Source organism: Emydura macquarii, unplaced genomic scaffold (assembly GCF_026122565.2).
Source record: "Emydura macquarii macquarii isolate MOO-44397 ecotype Brisbane River unplaced genomic scaffold, CSIRO-AGI_Emac_v2 contig_2288, whole genome shotgun sequence".
NCBI lineage: Eukaryota > Metazoa > Chordata > Testudines > Chelidae > Emydura > Emydura macquarii.
The window spans coordinates 1-22,212 of record NW_027132425.1 but is presented as its reverse complement, the minus strand read 5'-3'; the positions used below and the strand labels follow the sequence as shown (position 1 = coordinate 22,212).

The 22,212-nt window shown below is 50.5% G+C and overlaps 1 protein-coding gene across 2 annotated transcripts in view; it reads right to left on the bottom strand.

The window, feature by feature from the left end:
* SLC4A3 (solute carrier family 4 member 3) overlaps positions 1-20,143 on the bottom strand; it is a 49,020-nt gene extending 28,877 nt beyond the window's left edge. Inside the window, exons 1-7 of one of the 2 annotated variants that reach the window (XM_067560338.1) lie at positions 19,660-20,143; positions 18,984-19,136; positions 17,230-17,386; positions 11,942-12,267; positions 11,462-11,598; positions 9,441-9,652; positions 540-691 (exon numbers count right to left, since the gene is read on the bottom strand). In XM_067560338.1, coding sequence (XP_067416439.1) covers positions 540-691; positions 9,441-9,652; positions 11,462-11,598; positions 11,942-12,267; positions 17,230-17,386; positions 18,984-19,037 — 1,038 coding nt within the window. In that variant the 5' untranslated portion in view covers positions 19,038-19,136; positions 19,660-20,143. The other variant, XM_067560339.1, reaches the window with a different exon arrangement.
* Between the last annotated feature and the right edge of the window lie 2,069 nt (positions 20,144-22,212).

Here is a 22,212-nt window from a genome sequence, read left to right as displayed (position 1 = left end):
TCAGCAGCGCACAACACCAGCACTGAGAGTACCCGTTCTCTGAGACATGCAGCTCCCGGGCACAGAGTGACCCCGGAGGGACATGAATGGTTCTATACTGTAGCTCTCCTTGTCCGCAGTGCAAAGATTTTGCCTTTCTTACCAATCACTGGCCAAGAAAAGAGAGAGTCCCCCACCGCTCCAAGGAACCTCCAATCCTGTCACTGCTCTCAGCAGGAACAGTGTCACACTATGGAGCCAGCTCTCCGGATTTTATTGCAATTCTCATGATATTTGAGGTTTTTCTTAAAACCTGACCTTTTGGAGTGATGTGATTTGTGTATGAATCTCAGCTTTCATTTTAAAAAAGTATGTTTCTAGCCATCCTGGCTGTGGAGGAAAGATTGAAAATCTGAATTTGAAAGGCCAGAAGCCAGAAAGCAAACAAACAGAACCGCACATTCACTACTTTTAAAATTTCATTATTTTTAACCCATCTCCTGATTTTGGGGGCCTTACTCATGATTTGTGGACACCTGGAGTGGGTGTCACACGTATACCTCATGCGGCCTCCTGTCTAGCTTTTTCTTCTTCTTCTTCTTCTTGATAGATGGGGTTGACACCATCTTCTTGCTGGTTCTGGTGATCTGGCTCCTAGATGGTTTCTTCACCAGATGTCGCCTCACACCTGGATTATCTTCAAAGCGGTGGCCTGGAGACAAAGTAAGCAAGGAAAGATGGATGATGGGTTTGGCGAAAATGTCCTGTCAGGCAGGCACACACACATATCTCTCTCTAGCTCCTGCTAGCATTCACATTACAGCTGGAGTGCTCACACTCCATCAAGTCAAGTCTTGGAAGCCTTTCTGGTCTAGCCCTCAATATTCAGCTGTTCCTAACATTGGAGATTGCTCGCCTGTTGGGATGACGCTTTCCAGGCTTGCATTCTGCCTGAGCATAAATTAATCAACTCAAGGTAAAGTGAAATGGCTCTCCCATATCTGAGTAAAGAAATCCCACGTGTTTCCCAAGAGAAACTATATCCTGGGACCCTTTTTGGCCAGAACTAGCACCAGAGCGCGTGGGAGAGCAATGCTAAAATCTGACAGGGAACCAGTGAGATGTGCCTCTGAATGCCCCAGGGGCTGGCAGATTGACAGGGTGGCTCCAGGAACAGTCTTGCAGGGAAACAATGCTAAGGCTGGGTAAGAAGCCCTGACTGGGAGAATATTTTTGTGCTACATTTTGATGTTCCTCTGCTCCTTTTGAGCGAGAGACAAACCTCTCCCCAGAAATGGGCTTGCACTGGCTGAGTCTGTGGGTTTTTTGCCGTAACATGGTGAGAATTAGGCCTGATTAGGCTCTGCTGGGAGAGTCTGAAGATCACAGTTTGTGTCCTTACAGAGCTTGGGGGATGAGGGGGGGGGGGAGGGGATGTTGAAAGCAGTTTTTGTCAGTGCTTCAAATGTAGGAAGGCCATGCTACACGTGCCTGTGGCTAACTCAGCTGTGAAGTGTGGAGGGGAGGGATTCATGGAAGTATCTATGGCTGCAGAAAACACTGAACGATGTTGTTTGTATTACTTGGTCATGCAGTGAAAAGCTGCAGCGTAATAATGCAAACACACAAGGGGTCAGAGTGAAGGCTGCACAACTAAGGCCCTGTCTACACTTATCTCCGAGATCCGGCGGCAGTCGACTGGAGTTACGCAAGCTACGCAAAAAACTTGCGTAACTCCCATCGACTTCTGTGGTTCTCTTCTGTGCTCTGTCTTCACTGCACTGCGCCGACGGGAACTGTGTTTCTGTCAACGCAGCGCTGCGCCACTTGCGAAGGTGGTCTTAGTACGTCGATTTCTGGATTGACTGAGCGGGTCTTCACTGACTGCTCAGTTGATCCAGAGAAATCGATCTGACGGCAGTGAATTTGCCGCCATCAGTGTAGACTTAGCCTAACTCCAGCAATCCCTGACTTCTGAGTGATCAGTCATGCAGCTTTCGTGATCTCCTTTCGTTCCGAGTTGCAGAGCCCAGCTGGCTGAGTCAAAGACACCAGAACAGCAAGGCTTCGAAAGCTGCATTCCAGATTGGCCCCTGTACGCCGTCGTGCTGGCTGTTACAGCTACCCCATGGCTGGCTCCTGCAGTGCTGCATGCATCAGCAGTACCAGAGAAAAGGGACAGAGGACAAACTCCCATGCAGCAGGCCTGAACAAGGACTGCCCCTCTGACTGCACTGGTGCCTGTGACAACAGAAGGCTGTGGAGTGGTGAGGGATCCCCTGGGGATTGTCCAAGCCTAGGTGAAGCTGAAGCTTCCTCAGAGAACGGAGATGAAAGGGGGCAATGGCACTGAGGGTCTTGTTACAGGATGAAGGAGCCCCAGCGAAAGGTAGACTAGGCCAGAGAGGGAGCCCCCTTTTTCCCACTCTGTGTGGATCCTTGCAGCCCATTAGGCCTGCCTGCGGGGAAGCTAAGATCAGGGAAGCAGACTCGGCTTGCTTGTAGGCCCGCAAGTCTCACAGGACAGCCCTGCCCGGGGTGGGAGGAAGGGCAGCATATGCACAGCTCCTCTTTCAGCTGGGACTCAAGGGCTTTGACCTTCAGAATGTGAAAAGCCCCAGACTTCAAAGCAAAGCAATTTCCCTACTGGCTCTGCAGCATGTCAGCTAGTTTCTGGTGACACGCCCCTCTACCCACGGGAATGTGTGCCCCCTTCCAGCCATGGGAAGGTGGTCTCCAGCACCAGGTCAACCATGCCACAGCCTTGCTCCTTAGGAATCTGGGTCATTAAATTAAATATAGAATAAATCCATACCGCGCCTGTGGGGATTTTTCCCCATTGGCTGCACTGCTGATGTGAGTCCAGCTGACAGCTGGAGTCCTCCACATTCCACTTACTGGAATATTAATGGAAAGCAATAACTGCCCCTGGACGCCAACGTGCTGCTGCTGGTGTCCTGGGAGCTGCCCTGGTGCGTTCTCTCTGCATTCGTGTGTGCGCGCATGGATTTCACGAGGTGCATGAGGTGTGTCTGTGGCAGAGCTGTGTGTCTTTGTGCGTGCCTGTGATGTGAATGTATGTAAAAACAAGTGTGTGGCTGGTGTGTGAGTGCAATGAGTGTGTATGGTCTGTGTTAGGTGACTGCATGAGATGTGACTACACATTTTAACAGTAGGCACATACAAAACTGATTTGTTGGATGCATACATTTCTGTGCCTCCATCCTTAGAGAATATGAGCCTCCCATGCATTCCTGGATTTAGTCTCACAACACACCACGGAGCAGGGAAAGATTAGTTATCCCCACTCTACAGGTTGCAACTGAGGCCCAGCAAGCCCGAGTGACTTGTCTGAGGTCACACAGCGAGTCCCCCAGCCCAACAGCAGCTACATTCTGCACTAGTCACCGGAGGGCACCCTAGGCCTCAAGCCCTGCAGTCATTCAGCCTCAAGGTGACAGAAGCCTGGAGAGCACTGGCGGGGTTCTGCCTGTGAGACTGAAGAAGCCAAGCTTCTCACTAACCCCTCCAGTGGCCTCTGGTACTCAGTGAATAAGAGGGGGTAGAAGATGGAACTCTGTAAGCCCTGCACGAGGGCCCTCAGGGTGGGTGAGCAATTTCCCTATAAATACCGCCGTCTGGGATCTCTCTGGAAGAAAGCACTGGAGCCTCCGAGACACCTCCATTGCCCCTGCTAGGAACTGCGGATGTGTCATGATGACCACCTGGTAACTATGATGGAAGGTAGCTGACAGATCTAAGAGAATCAGCATGCAAAGATGGGTCTACATCCTTCAAAAGCGGCCACTGGTTTGGGGTACCTCAATAAGGACCCCAGCCTGAGGCACCTCAGGCCCCATTTTTAGAAGGGCTCCCAGTGACTTCAGTTGGATTTCTGGGTGTTCTACCCTCCACAAATCTAACTCCAGGTATCTGAAGTTGAGCACCTAAAATCAGAGGTCGCTATTGTAAATATGGCCAGGAGATTATCAGCGAAAGGCTTGTCTAAAGAGAGACAATGCAGGGCAAGCCTGCCAGGCATCACGTGGCTGTGTGGACCCTGCAATCGCACACGAAGAGTTCTGTAGTGCACTTTGATGCCTGCTGTTACAAAGTATGGAACTTCAGTGTGCAGTAACAGGGTCCATGCGGCCAGTTAGTGCCTGGCTTGCTAGTGCCCTCTAGGTTTTCATCCTGGCTTGCCAGACACTTAGTCTCCATGTAGACAAGCCCTAACACAACCAGAATAGTCCGTTTGCCCCATCCTGGCCTAAAGTCAACCGGAATGGAGTAAAAAGAAACATGCAAGGACTCCAGATACTGTGGTAGTTGCCCTAACTCTACCTTTCTGTGATTGTGTCGAGAGTGAAGTGTGAGACAGGACAGTAATTGGTGAGACAGTCAATGTCCAAACACTCTTTATTGATCAAAGATCTAATGATTGGTGCAAAGGATCATCAAGGGTCTACCACTCAGAGATTCAGCAGTTCCTCCCTGGTCTTCACCAGCCAAGGAGCACCTGCATCCAATAGTCAAGCCGTGGCCCAAAGCTCCCTAGCCCCTCAAGAATCTTAGTTTGCAGATGGCACAAAGACGGGGAAGGGTGGACAATGCAGAGGACAGGTCACTGATACAGAGCGAGCTGGAGCACTTGGTGAGCTGGGTGCGAGCAAACAACGTGTGTTCTAATGTGGCTAAATGTAAGTGACTATATCTAGGAACGAAGACTATCCTGGAGAGCAGGGACTCTAAAAAAGAAGAGGGGGTCATGCTGGATAACCAGCAGAACATCAGCTGCCATTGTGGCTAAAAACACGAATGAAATTCCTCTGTTTATGGATCCAAGGATTACGAGCAGGAGCAGAGAGGCTATTTTACCTCTGTATTTGGCATTGGTGGGACCCCTGCTGGAATCCTGTGTCCAGTTCTGATGCCCACAGTTCAAGAAGGATGGTGATAAATTGAAGAGAGTTCAGAGAATGATTAAAGGATTGGAAAACACACTTTCTAGTGAGAGACTCAAGGAGCTCGATCTATTTAGCTTTACAAAGAGAAGGTTAAGGGGTGACAATTATGGTCTATAAGTATCCACATGGGGAACAAATATTTAATAGTCGTCTCTTCAGTCTCGCAGAGAAAGGTATAACAAGATCCAGTGGCTGGAAGTTGAAACAAGACAAATTCAGACTGGAAATAAGGTGCACATTTTGAACAGTGAGGATAATTAACCATTGGAACAATTTACCAAGGGCCGAGGCGAATTCTCCGTCACTGGCAATGTTTAAATCAAGACTGGATTTTTAAAAAAATATGTTCTAGCTCAAAAGGAATTATTGTGGGGAAGTTCTCTGGCATATGCTATGCAGGAGGTCAGACTGGGTGATCACAATTGTCCCTTCTGGCTTTGGAATTTATGAGTAGAAGTGCATGTAGCTGGCTGAAACTCAACCAAAAAAGACTGTTTGTTCTCCTCTTCCCTGACACAAAACCTGAGGGATGGTATCTGCAAAGTAACTAAAAACTCCTGACAGGAGTATCCCAATTCGCGACTGGCTTGAGAACACCTAGATTGACCAGGCCATTCATTACCCAGAACAGCTCTGCTGCCTGGGATTTACCAACGTCAGGGCAGGTAAAGAAACCCACCTTTGCTTCCTCCGCAGCCCTACTATAAGATTTCTAAGAGTCTGTGCGCTGCATCAGTCCAATTCAGAAACCGCTGTCAGTGAAAACAAATAAACCACCAAAGGCGGTGGGGGGAGATCAAACACACAAACCCAGCGCACACCGGGGCCAAGTGCAAATCACCACATTTCAAAGGAGGGAAGTAACAAAACGTGGGTCTATAATCCCCTGCCAGCTTTCCAAGCACCTTGCTTTCCACTCCCAGCACCTTCATTATTAGCAGCCGTGTTACAGCAGCACCTCAGGGCGTCAGCCAAGAGCAGGGCCCAGTGTGCTGGGTGCTGCAGAGACCCATAGTAAGGGCAGTCCCTGCTCCCCAAAGGCATGAGCCAGGCAGAGGGTGAGAGAAGGGAAGTATTATCACCAGTTTACAGAGAGGGACGGGGGCACCGGGAGGTTAAGCAACTTTCCCAGGATCATACTGGGAGTCTGCAGCAGAATCAGGAACTGAAGCCCAAGCTCCAGAGTCCTAGTCTGGGGCTTTACCCACAAGACCACCCTGCCTCTTTTCTTTCGTTTTCAGGGCATGTGAGCTCCTTGGGCCGAGGACAGTGCCCAGGATGAGAGGCGGCCTTTGGGCAACTTCCACAACAAAAATCACACAGTAATGCTGCCACCCTCAGGATGAAGCGTAAAGCCACCTCTTCACCATTGCTTTCCCCCCACCTCCTAAGAAAACACAAAACACCCACACAGCCTGCCCGCTCTGACCCGCCCTAGGGGAGAGCCGGGCAACAGGAGTCAGGGTCTCTCGGATTTCTATAGAATCTCTGGGAGGGCCTCAGAGACCAGGTGGGTGGGTGGATAAGGGGAGAACCTAAGGTGAGTAGAAAGAAACTGCTCCCAGCGTATTCTCTCTCTCTCTCTGTTTTAGTCCACACTGCGGAGCTGAGAACTTGATACCAACCAATGGTGTATCAGATCCCAGACCCCAGCTCACATTCCAGCAGAGTACATAAGAACCTGGAGACTCTGCCCCAGGCCTTGCATTTCCTGGCCTCTCCAGACTACACCAGCATTGTGCCAAAGACAAAAGGTGAAATGTCACCGCTGCAGTAAGTTCCAGTCAGGGCTGCATCTTCTCTGGTTGTGGGGCAGACCACTCCGAATCTGCAACCAGGGCTGCCCAGGTAAGACAATGACAGAAAAGTACCACAACATCACAGAGACTGGTCCTGTACAAATCCCAGAGACACACCACAGACAGTGGGCAGCGTCTTCCAAGTGCTCAGACACAGGGACACATAGAGGAAACAAGGGGACCTGTTTGGGTGGGAGCTGTGTGCCTCAAACTCTAAGTCAGGGGCGCCTTGTCTGAGACAGACAGCACCCTACCCTGGGTGTGTCAGTGTGGGAGAGAGAACCCTGAGCCCTTCAGCGCAGCGTAGGATTGCAGGTCAGGTACTTACAGACAGGCTCCCCACCAGGGTAACCCAGCTGGTTTCGGATGGCCTCCCATAAATCATAATCTTCAAAACTGAGGGCAAACTCTTCCAAGTCTTCATAGCCGACCGAGTTGTGGATGCAGACGCCTATCCCCCCCTCCGGGCTGTCACCCCCTCCTGCGTCCTCTCCCGCAGGAATGGCCGTCATTGTGTCCTTGGGAAGGTCAGGAGCCAAGGCTCATGAGATACGCAGCACACTTGCAAGACCAGAGTTTGGTGTAGTTTATCGGAGTTCCAGAAGACAGGTCCCTGCTCTGGACATGACCGGTCAGGATTTGGCTACAGCCTGGAAACTGCCATGCCCTCACTGCCTGAGTCCCCCTCGCCGGGGGAAACGAGTCGATGCTGCTTGTGGCAAGCCCCAGGGACAGATGAGGGCCTGGAAAGAAAGATTCCACCAGGGGAGGTTTGCTGCTGGAAAAGCTCTAATGCAGGGCTGCCTCCACTTGCTTCCTGGGCCAAGGGGACTTTCATCCGCAGAGCGGTTTCCTGCTGGAGGGCCAGGGACCCTGTGCATGTGGCACTGGGGCAGCTGCGTGCTGCATGGAGCTCTGCCTGCGTCTCTCCCTCCCTCTCTCCCCGTTGGTGTCTCCCTCCCGCTCAAGCCGGGAAAGCAGCCTATTGAATTCTCCATGTCCTCAGGCCCAGAGCATTTCCATGACGTCTCTTCCATCTGCTCTCACGTATGCACAGGGGCAGATCCCAGGACACGCCACACCCCAAGGTCCCCAGGTTCCTCTCCAAACAACAGGAAACCCAAGTCATCAGTCCCAGCGGAGGCAAGAATTATCCAATGAGCGCCCCAGCGTCATTTCAGCAGGCGTTTCTCCCTTTCTAAGAGAGGACAGCTCCGCACAGAAAGCTGGGCACTCTCCTGGCGTACGGAAGCACCGACAGCTGGGAAAGTATGCCAAGGGGAGAGGTCTGGGACTACGGGAAATGCATGGAGCCCTAAAAATCAAGGGTAGAAGGGTGGAGGTGAAAAAAGGCCCAGAGCCCAGAGGGGTGGGAGGTGAGGAAATGTTTGGAGCTCCATGAGTGAGACAGAACTGAGGGCATTGGCAGAGTGGAAGAGGGGAGTCCAAGCAAGGATAGCAGGGACAGAGGGGCACTAGTGGAGCTGTGGGAGGAGAAAGAGAGCCAGGATTGGGAGAGCAGAAGGACTGCAGAGCAGGACAGAAGAACATCAGCAGAGCTGTGGGGAAGAGAGACAGTCCAAGGCTGAGATTGAAGGGCATGGCAGAGCTGCGTGTGGGAAAACCCAGAGCTGGGATATCGGGGGGCTGCATCAGCAGATCCCGGGGCTGGACCAGCAGGAAGGGTGCAGAAGGAAGGATGGAGGGGCATAGCTGGAGGGGTAACGGGGAAGAAGTGGTACCTGAGCTCTCTTGTTCCAGGAAAGCAAGTGAACGTCGAGATGGTGGCGCCTGTGAATGCAGTGAACAGTCTCCAGACACAGCTGCCCGAAGGGGTTAGAGACTGTCTAAACCATCGGTTCAGAGCCACATCTAGTAACCGGGGCCCTACATTCCACACCAGGAGGGGAAGGCTCCCTGTGTGATAAGGAGGATGGTTCACGAAGGACTCCACAGCACTTTACAAACTCAGCAAACTGAAATCACCTCAGCCAGCACTGACAGGCAGCCTCGACTCTGGGGTGAGACACAGCAACTGTTCAGCGGAGCACAGGAACACACCAGCAAGGGTGCAGGAACAATATTTATAGCAGTAACCAGGGATTTGGTTGTTATTACTACTTCAAGCCAGAGGTGCTACTGCATCTCCAGCCCCCTAGTTCCAGCATCCCCGCATTCCAGGTTCGGACAGAAAGTAAAGGAGAATCCCGTCTCCAAAGGAAACTATTGGAGGAACCTAGGGAGGCAGATTAATTCCCCCTGGGGGAATTTGATCAGGACATGGGAGATAATACCCCAATGCACGCTAAAGGGGCCTGGGTTCTGTAGCGACTCACCATGAACTGTCAGGATTTCAACCAAAATTCAGCACAGCGCTGGGAAACAGCAGGGTGAACATGCCTCCGGGCCCCTGTACCCAAGGAATGGGGGGAACCTGTCACCGGGGGAGATAATAGGGCTGACACCAAGTGGGGAGGGAAGATATGGGCAGATTACCCAGGGCTGACACCCGGGGGGCTGGGCAAGGGGGGCAATACCCAGGCCCGACACTCAGTGAGGATGGACGGGGGAAGGAAAATACCCAGGCCTGACGGGGCAGGGGGAAATACCCAGGCCTGACCCCAGGGGGGATGGGAAGGGGGGTGGATCACACTTGTACAAGAGGCACATTCAGCGTCACAAAGCAGGGCCTCACTTTTCATGTCATCCAGGTCAGCAGATGCCAGCATCTGAGCCTCAGCCTCGTCGGTGGGGACGCGCTGGTACACTGCGCTCTCCAGAGTGGTCATGCTGCCGATGCACATCCTCTCCTTCAGGTCATAACTCACCCTCTGCCCGCTCACCACCTGGTTCCAAGTCTTGCGCTTGTCCCATCCCCGAGACAGACCATCTCTGGGCCCGGAGAGGCTGCGGAAACAAATGGGGAACCCGGCAGTAGCAGTGAAGCAGAGCTGGCAGCGTTAGGGTAGGAAGGAGGGGGAGAGGCTGCTGAGCTCTTGTTTGTAGATGCTTTGACTTTTCTCACAGGATCATTCTCTGGGCTGGAGGGTCCCCCCTTGGCCCTGGCCCCAGACCTAGTTATTTAAAAAGCTTGTGAGCCTCTGGGCAGGAACAGGCATGTCTCAGGGAACTCCCAAACTACAGCCGGGGGCAAGCCCTTAACCCTTCAAGAACTGAGGCCCAGTGAACTCTGCTGCTTCTCCCTCTGCTCCGGCACCCTCCCCTACAGGTAATCCCCCCTTCCTTACAATGGATGGAACTCTCCCGTGGGCCGGCAGCCTTGCGAGTCCTGGTCTGCATCCACAAACCCTGGCCCAGCCTTTCCCACTGCTTCCCAGACTGGGGGTCAGGAATCAAGCACAAAGGAAAAGTCAGGCCGGAAGGGCAAGCTCCTCTCTCCTTGGCATGGTGCCGCCCCCCACATTCCCGCCCTGGGGACCTGGCCTAAGTGCCCAGGTGATACCCCTGCTGGTAAAGGGAGCCTAGTCGGTGCCTCCAGCAGGTCCCAGGAGGTGACCATCTGTGCCTGGAAACCAGGAAGGCTGCATTCAGGCCATGCCCTCGTTGGCCCCTGTAGCCTACCTGACTGAGTGAGCAAGCGATTCGGGGACCAGGGTAGGTACAACTGGCACCTTGCCCTCCTTCTAGGCAAACCCACATGGTGACAGAGAAGGGGAAATGGAAGGAAGAGGAGTTTGGATGCAAGGATGTCTCTTGTGTCAGAGTCAGCCAGCAAAGGAGAATTCATAGATTCCAAGGCCAGAAGGAGCCCTTGTGATCATCTAGTCTGACCTCCAGAATAACACAGGCCAGAGAAATTCCCCAGAATAATTCTGAGAGAGCTGTTAAAAAAAATCCAACCTTGATTTAAAAAGTGTCAGTGATGGAGAATCAACCACGCTGACCCTTGAAGGTATTTATAGACTGGGATAAAGTCATAGCATAATATCCTCTTTGATAAGCTACATGCATTGGGCTCCTGGAGTCTAACACTATAAGGGCTTGTCTTCATGTACAGTGCTACAGCTTTAGTGAAGACACTACCACACCAACGGGAGAGTCGGTGTAGTTAATCCACCTCCCCAAGAGGCGGTAGCTGTGGATGGGAGTGCACGGGGTTAGATGGGTATAACTGTGTCACACCCTGGAAGGACGTAGTGATACGGATATCAATCTGTAGTGCAGACCTGGTCTACGCCAGGTTTTCTAACACTTTAATCACTCTTGTGGCTCTTCTCTGAACCCTCCCCAATTTATCAACATCCTTCTTGAACTGTGGGCACCAGAACCGGGCACAGGATTCCAGCAGTGGTTGCACCAGTGCCAAATAGGGAGGTAAAACGACCTCTCTGCTCCTAGTCAAAATTCCTGTGTTTATGCATCCCAGGATCCCATTAGCTCTTTTGGCCACAGTGTCACCCTGTTCAGCTGATTATCTCTCGTGTTCAGCTGATTATCTCTTCCCCACCCCCCAAAACCTCTCAGAGTCCCTGATTCGCAGGAGAGAGTCCCTCCTTCACTCTTTGTTTAATATGGCTAAATGGAAATGCAGGCATTGCTTGCCCCCGCTTACCGAGAGATCCAGATTGCTCGGGACCAATGACCTGTCCTCTGCATTATTTACCTCTCCCCCCACTCCTGCGTCATCTGCCAACTTCATCAGTGATGAGTTTAGGTTTTGAACCACCAGCCAGCCCCAGGCCAAGTCCATCCTACCTGCAGAGAGAGGCCTGCCCCTTCTCCTGCAGCAGATCAGCAAGGCGTGGCATGGGGGCTAGGATGCCGTACTCCTCCACATGGAGCCGTGCAGGGGCCATGGCACCGCAGGATTCATCATCACTCCCAATGGTGAACTGCAGAGAGGAGACAACCCTGAGCGCAAGGACCAGCCCCTGCTGTGCATGAGCGAGCCAGCCCCTCCCCTAGATCTTCCCCACACTGCTCCTGCAGACATGGGCCATCCTAGCCCCAACCTCTGCCACCCAGGGAATGGACCATCCCATGTCCTCCCCACTAAGCCCTGCCACCCAGGGTATACAGCCAGCCAGACGGCCACCTACGCCACCTGGTATCGACCATGCTAGTCCCTCCCCCCAGGTGTGAGCTCTCTCAGATCCTCCCGCCCTCCCCCCATGCCACCTAGAGTCACCGGACTCCATCAGCTCCTCCCCCCCAGGTGTGGTGCCTACAGCTTGCCTTTGGTTTGCTAGGGGGCTCACGCTTCGGAGTGTCGTCCTTCTCATGAGCCCCTGCCTCGGACTCTGGTGAGACCTCCTTCTCCTGAGCCTCCTCTGCCTCCGACTCGCCTTCCTCCTCCTCGTCCCCCTCCTCCTCCTCGTCCCCCTCCTCCTCCACTTCCTGGATGGTGGGAGTGATGTCTGAGGGGGGCACCGAGGTTTTCTTCTTTTTTCTCTTTCTCTTCCTCCTTCGGCTGGCCTGGGGGGGCCTCTTTTGGAACTTGAGGGCAGGAGGCAGGTGGGTGGAGAGGGGGTGGTGGATGTGGTGGGAGGTCTGGCGATGGACTGAGAAAGACAGAGAGAGTCAGGGTCAGGAACAGTGCAAGGCACCTCAGAAACCACTCCAGGAAACTGCATGGACTGGGGGATCAAGGGCCAGGTGGGCAGTGGGAGGAGCCAGCAGCCCACAGGGACACAACAAATCTCCTTAGCTATTGGGGTAAGCTCTGTCTCGCCTGCCCAATACGAGCCAGGCCCGCTCTGTAACCCGCACTAGCCTATCGTCACGCTCCACGACTCGGCTCTCTCTGTCCGTGGCCTGATACTGCACAACAGGGAAGGGCACTCCTGAAGGTGCTGAAGGGGATCCAGAGGGCTACTGAGAGCTTCTGTGACCCACCTGAGGCAGCAGGCTGCCCGTGCTCCTTAGCCCTATTAGAAGTGGGGCGAGCCTTTTACAAACTGCCCTCCTCTGTCCACAAAAACGCCAGGGGCCACATCTATTAGGGCCCTATCATTTGCAGGTGCAAATCAGGTACTCAGTCACCTGCGTGACAGGACTTGAGCCTGCAGCCACCAAGGGAAGATTACATTTAAAAAATCTGGATCAAAATCAAGAAAAAAGAGACAAGGCTTTAGTTTAAAGCAATCCACAGAAAGGAATTCGCTGGGTATGATGCTACGCTAAGGGAGTCACAGGGACTGTGTGGAAATAGCAGCATTACTGGGCATTGCCTCAAAAATGATCATCGTCACCCCCATCGGTACACTAAGAAGCATAAGCTCATCTCCATGTGAAAGGAAAGAAAGCTGCTTCTGCAGGGTTTTACTGGAGACAGCCAGCCTCCCAGAGACAACCGGCTGGAGACACAATGGTTCTGTGGGACTTGGAGCAGAGACACTGAGACAGCCCGGGTGGCAGCTGGAAGTCACCAAAACACTGCTGCTCTGCAGGATGTGCAGCTTTGGGTCTACACGGCAGCTCTTTCGGCCACATTTTGTTTAATCCACTTTCATTTCATGCTTTCTCCATTTTCCTATAATAAATCAGTAAAATCTGCTTGTACTGAAAAGTGATCCGCAAAGGACTTTTAAAAGGGGAGTTTGCACCCCCTTCTCTGCACACAAGCCTGTCAGGTTCATTGTTGTTCCAGTTTGGCTTTTCATATGTTTTGTGGTATTGTTTTTTGGGAGGATTTTGTTTTGTTTTGGGGCATGGTTCTTCCCCTAGAAATATCAGGAATGTTGAATCTGCCCTGCCCTGGTTCTACTGGTGAAGCTCTTGGCAGGGGCAGAAGGGTGCCTCAGGGATGTGTACTGTGACCTCTCAGACGTCAATTAAAGCAGAGTTCTTACTCTTTCACAAAAAGTTTCCTTCACCCAAAATGTTCACTGGCCATTTGAGTTAAATATACAAGCCCAAAACCAAACAGGGACCAGAGCGCTTTACACAGTCTGACCGAAAACCCCGTGTTCTGCTGCTGCACTTTCACTCTCTTGGCTCTTCTCTGCTCACCAGAGTCTCCAGGGTGTGCAAGACCCGAATTTCTAATGACATATTAAGTGGGGGTGCGAGGGGGGGAACGAACTTGACAGAACTAAAACCACCAGAGCTTCCAGGGCTCTTTCACCAACAGAAAGGTGCAGGCCCAGTCTTTTCCCTTTGCAGCTCACCTCTGAGAGTCCTTAAGGAATCCATTTTAAGGCACTTGGAAGAGAGGAAGGTGATCAGGAACAGTCAACACGGATTCACCAAGGGAAAGTCATGCCTGACCAACCTGATTGCTTTCTATGATGAGGTGACTGGCTCTGTGGATGTAGGGAAGGCGGTGGATGTGATATACCTTGACTTTAGCAAAGCTTTTGATACGGTTTCTCACAGTATTCTTATCAGCAAGTTAAAGAAGTATGGGTTGGATGAAAGGACTATAAAATGGATAGTGAACTGGCTAGAGCATAGGGCTCAACGAGTAGTGATCAATGGCTCCATGTCTAGCTGGCAGCCGGTCACAAGCGGAGTTCCCCAGGGGTCGGTCCTGGGGCCGGTTTTGTTCAACATCTTTATTAATGATCTGGAGGATGGGGTAGATTGCACCCTCAGCAAGTTTGCGGACGACACTAAGCTGGGGGGAGTGGTAGATACTCTGCAAGGTAGGGATAGGATACAGAGTGACCTAAACAAACTGGAGGATTGGGCCAAAAGAAATCTAATGAGGTTCAACAAAGAAAAGTGCAGAGTCCTCCACTTAGGAAGAAAGAATCCCATGCACAGCTATAGACTGGGGACCGACGAGCTGGGCAGCAGCTCTGCAGAAAAGGACCTGGGGGTAACGGTGGATAAAAAGCTGGATATGAGTCAGCAGTGTGCCCTGGTTGGCAAGAAGGCTAATGGCATATTGGGCTGCATTAGGAGGGGCATTGCTAGCAGGTCACGGGAAGTGATTATTCCCCTCTATTCGGCATTGGTGAGGCCGCATTTAGAATATTGTGTCCAGTTTTGGGCCCCCCAATACAAAAAGGATGTGGACAAGTTGGAGAGAGTCCAGCGGAGGGCAACAAAAATGATTAGGGGGCTGGAGCACAGGACTTATGAGGAGAGGCTGAGGGAACTGGGCTTGTTTAGTCTGCAAAAGAGAAGAGTGAGGGGGTATTTGATAGCGGCCTTTAACTACCTGAAAGGGGGTTCTAGGGAGGATGGGGCTAGGCTGTTCTCGGTGGTGGCAGATGACAGAACAAGGAGCAACGGTCTCAAGTTGCAGGGAGGGAGGTCTAGGTTGGACATTAGGAAAAAGTTTTTTACTAGGAGGGTGGTGAAGCACTGGAATGGGTTACCTAGGGAGGTGGTGGAATCTCCATCCTTAGAGGTTTTTAAGCTGCGGCTTGACAAAGCCCTGGTTGGGATGATATAGCAGAGGTTAGTCCTGCTTTGAGCAGGGGGTTGGACTAGATGACCTCCTGAGGTCCCTTCCAACTCTAATATTCTATGATTCTATGATTCTATGACACCTGGGAAGGATCATGCAGAGGATAAGTTGAAACAAAGAACCTGAACACTGACCTAAGGGAAGGCTTGAGCTGCCTGCCAATGGCGAGAGTCTGCATTCTCTGTTCCAAATCAGTGCTGATAGAGGGCAGGCATAATGCCTGCATGGCCACAGGAAGAGGAGAACTCTGTGCTGGCCAATGCACTTGGCCATCTTACAGTCAGGATTGAGTATTCGTAACAAGAAAGCCCATCTCAGAGCTACTAACACCACATAGCTCTTCTAAATACACTCACACCTCAGTACCTCCTCCCAACCGGTCCCTCTGCCCCTTCTGTGCACCCAGCACATTTTCTCCTTGCCTGCTCCATGACAACTCCTGTCTACCTGAAAAGTTCTGCCTCAGTAGTGGTTCAGATACTCAACTGCTCCTTTTAAACCTGTCTTCTACAAGATAAATATAGAAAAGAAGTTTGAACAATCAGTCTGGAAGGAAGAGCCTGTGTAATGGCTCCTGAGAAGGAGCAGGGGATGCTTGTAAAATCAGAACATATACAACTCAGTGAGCTTATATGATGTCATTCTAGATCTTAAGAGAATTAGCTCATGAATTTACTGAACCACTGATCCTTAGTTCCGAAAAGTCCAGAAAAACATGGAGAGGCATCAGGAGAGCAGAGGAAAACAAATGTGGTCCTGACTTTTAAAAAAGGGCAGAGGAATGCAGTTAGGTTCACTTCTCTCTCTGGCAAAGTAATGGACAATTATTAAGAGAAAAGTCACTGAAAATCTAGGGTCAGTTTTTCAGAGAAACCTGTCTGGCCTGCACAAACACCTCCACGCACACACTTCCAGCACTAACACTTGTGTATGTACGTAATGGTTCTGCACGTAAGTACGATCACTAGTGTATACGGGTGTTAACATCTGCCATCTCAAGGCAGTTGTTAGTGCTTAGCAACTACACGGAGGTGATTGTGCGTGCTGATGTTTTGAAAATATGGCCTCATTGCTCATCCTTCCAATTCCACGAAAAGCAGCAGTTGGGGGTGGTTTATAACAAACAAACATCAGTGCTCGTTTGATAGACACTCAGAATGAGTGGCCAACCAGAAAGCAGCATGTGTGATATATATGAAATTTAATAATACATTTGAGAGAGTGTCTCACAAAATCTAAATTGGAAAATAAACTGAAATTGATGTGGAATGAAAGACCAGAGCTTGGGAAATTTATCAGACACTTGCTAGCCAGAAGACTAAATCTGTTGTCTTCTCTTCTCTCTCGGTCCCTCACACCAAACATCCTGGCTGTTGAAGGCAGTCTCTGCTTCTCTGCTCCTTCTGTGAACAGCTCCTGTGCCTGCCACTACTGGTGTTGCTCAAGCAGCTGCAGAGTGAAACTAACATGATTCTGCCAGACAAGGTGGATGAGGTAATATCTTTTGCTGGACAACTTGTCTCTTGCCAACTCTTACCTCCCCCACCTTGTCGCTCTAGCACCCTGGGGCCAACATGGCTACAACAAGGCTGCATGTAACATGATTCTGATCAATTTCATCGCTGCTACTGAGAAACCTATAGGCATGTCTGAAACTGTGGCTTTGGAGCTGTCCATCTACAGATTCAGGAAGGCAGCTTGGCTTCAGGCCACGTTTGGAAGTTTCTTCATGGACATCACATCAAGAGAGGTTTTTAAGCAGAAAATGTAAATTTGTGGAAATTGCTGGGATGGCTCCCCATTGCCAGGGTGAGGGGCGGGTGGAGCTCCCAGCCTCCCAGGAATGCTTTCATGTGGACAGAAAGTGGCTAAACCTCTACAGAAAAGGTGACAATAAACAGCAACTGGCGGAGAATGGGGAGGGGCTACAGGCATCGGGGCTGAGACTGGGCTTACGTAACCACTTCATTAGCAGTCTGCAAGAAGAGGTACACAGCACATTAAGGAGATCTGCAGACCAGACTGAGCCCCAGGGGGAGCAGGGGTTTTGGCCTGATGGACAGTGGTAGGCACATGGGCAGGTGGAGGGTTCAAACCTACATACATTCAAAATCTCTCTCATTGTAGCTGCGTCTCTGCTCCTCTACATCCCTTGATGCTGACGTGCTTATCAGGTCCCCAAACCTCTTGATTGACAAGGTCTTATCCAAATCCTCCTCATCCTCGGTACGGGGAAAGGCTTCTTCGGCCTTCTCGCTGCCCTGCACAGAAATCACCAGATGACAATCAAACCCTGGAGAGCCCTCCAGATCTCCGCGCCCCACTTTGCACGCGCTCAGGAACACCCCGCCACGGAGCAGCACACACCACAGTGATGCAGGCTATGAAAGTAGCTGGGGACAGAACCCAAATCTGAACAGAGAACCAAAAAAAAAACCCATCAGGGTCGCCAAGTCTGACCCCCCACATCCTGTGACCCCTCTCCTCCTCATCACAGTCACTAGCACCTTGTTTGTGCTGTTCCAGTCTCTTCGCAGTGAAGGTGCTTTCATCACCTACTAGTGGGGGTCTATCCCATTGCCTAATTGCTCTGATAGATAAGAAACATATCCTGTTTTTAGCTAGAATTTCCCCTTGCTCAGTTCAGGCTGCTGCTCCTCGTCCTTCCCTCTGCAGAGTCCGTGCTAATCTTCACCCTACATTCTTGCTGTTCCCATTAGGTATTTAGCAGCTTGGTCCTGCCTTCTGGAGCTTCCTCTTTCAACATGGATGACGGGCTAACGTCTCAAGGCACCAGTGAGTGAGCTCATGGATGAGGGTTTCTCCCCACAGCTGTTCCTATGACACTGGCTGCCCCACACTCTCCCCTCTCTAATGAGGCCTATGCCCCTATTCTCTGGGGTGTTTGAACCCAGCTGGTTTCCTTAGGGGTCTCTCACCTGCTGCCCCTGTATCCCAGGATGCAGACACCTAATGCTCTGCTTTTTCCTTCTAGAGAGGCTACCACAATAGCTTGAACATTAAGCCCAGGTACTTCTGCCCCTTCCACTTCCTAAGCAGAAGCAGCTGGTAACATTTTCCATTAACGTAGCCTGAAATGCCAGTGCTGAGCTGTTGTGGACCTCTCCGTTTCCATGGTAATAGGAGGCCCAACTGTGACAGATCTGTCTGTGCTGAGCTGGAATAGGGAGCAACATGGCCTCAGCCAGCCTCCCCCATGTGCTCCCAGCCTGCTCTAAGCCTCAGCCGCCCAGCTGGGATGCTGCAAACTGCCCAGAGCTGCTGTCTTGCTGTGGCCTGCCCAGGAATTTGGAAAACCAGCTGGGCTATGACCAGCAGTGATGATGCTCCCAGAACAGCACTGAGAGAGGAGCGCCTGGCATGTCCAGTTCTCCTTGCCCAGAAGGACTGTGAGGCAGGAGGGAGGATGGGCAGAGTCAGAGGGAGAAGGGGGAAGAAAAGCAGAGGTACCGCTGAGAAGTGCAACCTGGGAAGAGGCAGGGTCCCACATAAAAGATTTTTCACAAGGGAGTGGTTACAATGAGAGTCCCTCAGTTCTACAAACCAGGCTCTGCCGTCCATCATTGGCATATCTTTCCTCTCAGTCTCTAAGTGTCAGCTAGGCACACCCCCACATGGGGGAGAGAGTGCGAATCTGACTTTCCGAAGGCGTCAGCTACACAGCCCCCATCAACGCCAAGGCCAGGTGGTGCAGAGTCTTCTCCACTTGGCAGATGGGACACTTGGGAAACCAGTGAGAACTTCCCCAGATTCACAGGCAGGTGTCTGCACACAGTCCTGCAAGAACAGGGCTCCCTAGGAAGGGACAGAGTCTTTGCTGTTTGATTTCCACCTCACCTGCTGCAGGTTGATGAAGACGCCTCCTACGGGAGGTGACTCTCCAGCTGCCATTTTTGTTCAGGACCTAAGGACCGTCATGCCAAGTCTGAGCAAGTATCAACCTTTCTCTTTCACATGCAGGCACACAGCGAACCTGGAGAGTGGCATAACCTGTGGAGAGAGAGCAGGACAAGACATGCGGTGGGGAATCTATCACCTGTTGTACTAACCTGCTAGGGATCCTTAATCCCTCCACTAGCTGCCACATACAAAGGGATCCGTACCTCACATTCAGCCAGGACATCCTCCCCTCCCTCAACAGCCCCAGCCCCAGCAAGACTATCAATTTGTGCTAAGTAAATGGTCTGCTCCATCAGGAGAGCACAGATTGCTCTGCCTGTTCTACCAGCCCTATTCCATTAGCCAGTGGGGAAGGGAAGACATGTCCCTGACATCTTTCTGCCCCTTTCCAAATGACTTGTCCCATGGAGGGAGCAAGGGCTGAGCCGTCCCTGCTCAATGGGACTGCTCCTGTGTTCTGCCCTTACACAGGCCCACAAGAAGGGAAAAGGCTTCATGTGTCCCACATATAGTTGCACAAAGGCAGATCACAATATGACCCACAATGGCAGGGATAAACCAAGAAAGCCCAGATGCTGAGAGGGTGGGATGGGAGTAGGTGGGGTAACTGTACCTTGTTAATTAAGTTAATGAATGCATGCCAGAGAGGATTGTGAGGAACTTCAGAGGGACCTAAACAAGTTAGGGAAATGGGCAACACAAGAGAAAATGGTTCAGTGTTGATAAATGCAAAGCAATGAACATTAAAGGACAAATCTTAAACTTCTCATACACTTTACAGGGTTCTAAATTAACTGTATCAACTCCAGAAAGGGATCTGGGTAGCACTGTAGACAGCTCAATGGAGATCCCTGCTCAATGGGCAACTGGAATTATAAATAAGATGTGATGCATAAGGGATGAGAAGGAGAACAACATAGAAATATAATAATTTAATTGTATAAATCAAAGGTGTGGCCTCATGTGGAAGTACCCATCTCACACAGGATATTGTAGAAGCAGAAAGGTTTCTGAGATACGGACTGAAAAAACTCTCCTATGAAGAGAGATTGAAAAGATTGGGATTGTTACATTAGAAAGTAATTGAATAAGAGAGGACATGAGAAAAGTAGATAAAATAATGAATAGGATAAAGAAGAGAGATTGGGAACTTATGTTCTCCATGTTTCATAGCATAAGAACAAAGGAACATTCAATTAAAATAAAAGGTGAAAATAAACACAAACTCAAAACTGATCAAAGGAAATACTTTTTCACACAAAGATGTCTTTGCGGCAAAAAAATTTAGCAAGATTCTAGAAAGTGTTGGACATTTATATGGATAACAAGAACATCCAGAGTTGTAGTATGTTGTTTGCAATATTGTTGTAGCCACGTCGGTCCCAAGATATTGGGCAGACAAGTGGTAATATCTCTAATGGACCAACTTCTATTGGTAAGAGAGAAGCTTTCAAGCTTACACAGAGCTCTTCAGATCCGGAAAGGTGTTCAGAGTGTCAGAGATAAATACAAGGTGGAACAGGCTGTTCAGCATAAGGAGTTGACACATGCTCCAAGAAACGGTTCAAGGTGAAGCTACATAGGACAAAGGAGTGCAAGTGGTTACAGATGGTTGTAGTGAGCCATAAATCCAGAACGTTAGTGTCTGGTGTTATGAATTTAAGCTCCCAGACTTGTATTCTCAAGGTGTTGTGCAAGTTTTCTGTGAGGATGAGGGCAGAGGGTAGATATGGACTGACTGTTTTGTGACAAGTGTTCACTGCTAGCAACATGGCGTTTTTGTCTTTTCTTCTTTTTCAGTGAACGTTATTCGAGAGTGTAGAGCTTGTCTTGTTTCACCCACATAGCTGATGGTGGAGCACTTGATGCCGCTGCTGATGGTGGGCACCTCGATTTCAAAGATGACGTTGACAGACTGGTAATTCCTATGTTTCTAATATCTTTGGGGGTCCACAGAAGGTGCTGTTAGAGATTGTCTGCTCATTCTGTTTATCAGAATGTATAGAAGTTAGTTCCTGAAAGAAAAACTTAGGATTAGCTGCGATACCGTTCTTCTTAAATGCAGATCAGATGACCAAAAGAGTCTATTCTCCTTGCCTGAGCCTCTCCCTCTCTCATTTTCTTAGATTTCTCATCTTCTCTCTATTAAACTGGTTGGTGTCAGTTGTGTTCAACATCTTCATTAATGATTTGGAGAATGGGGTAGATTGCGCCCTCAGCAAGTTTGCAGATGACAATAAGCTAGGGGGAGTGATAGATACACTGGAAGGAAGGGATAGGATACAGAGTGACCTAGACAAATTGGAGGATTGGGCCAAAAAGAAGAAAAAAAAAATCTGATGAGATTCAACAAGGACAAGTGCAGAGTCTTGCACTTAGGATGGAAGAATCCCATGTACTGCTTCAGATTGGGGACCGACTGGCTAGGCAGCAGTTCTGCAGAGAAGGACCTGGGGGATACAGTGGACAAGAAGCTGGATATATGAGTCAACAGTGTGCCCTTATTGCCTAGAAGGCTTATGGCATATTGGGCTGCATTAGTAGGAGCATTGCCAGCAGAACGAAGGAAGCGATTATTCCCCTCAATTCGGCACTGGTGAGGCCACATTTGGAGTATTGTGTCCAGTTTTGGGCCCCCCCCTACAAAAAGGATTTGGACAAATTGGAGAGAGTCCAGCGGAGGGCAACAAAAATGATTAGGGGGCTGGAGCACATGATTTATGAGGAGAGGCTGAGGGAACTAGGCTTGTTTAGTCTGCAGAAGAGAAAAGTGAGGGGGGATTTGATAGCAGCCTTTAACCAACTTAAAAGGGGGTTCCAGGGAGAATGGAGCTAGGCTGTTCTCAGTGGTGGCAAATGACAGAACTAGAAGCAATGATCTGAAGTTGCAATGGGGGAGGTCTAGGTTGGATATTAGGAAACCTTTTTCACTAGGAGGATGGTGAAGCACTGGAATGAGTTACCTGGGAAGGTGGTGGAATCTCCATCCTTAGAGGTTTTGAAGGTGCGGCTTGACAAAGCCTGGCTGGGATGATTTAGTTGGGGTTAGTCCTGCTTTGAGCAGGGGGTGGACTAGATGACCCCGAGATCCCTTCCAACCATAATCATCTATGATTCTATGAAATCATACGTGTAATTGCTGCCATGGAAGCAAACAAGATAATTG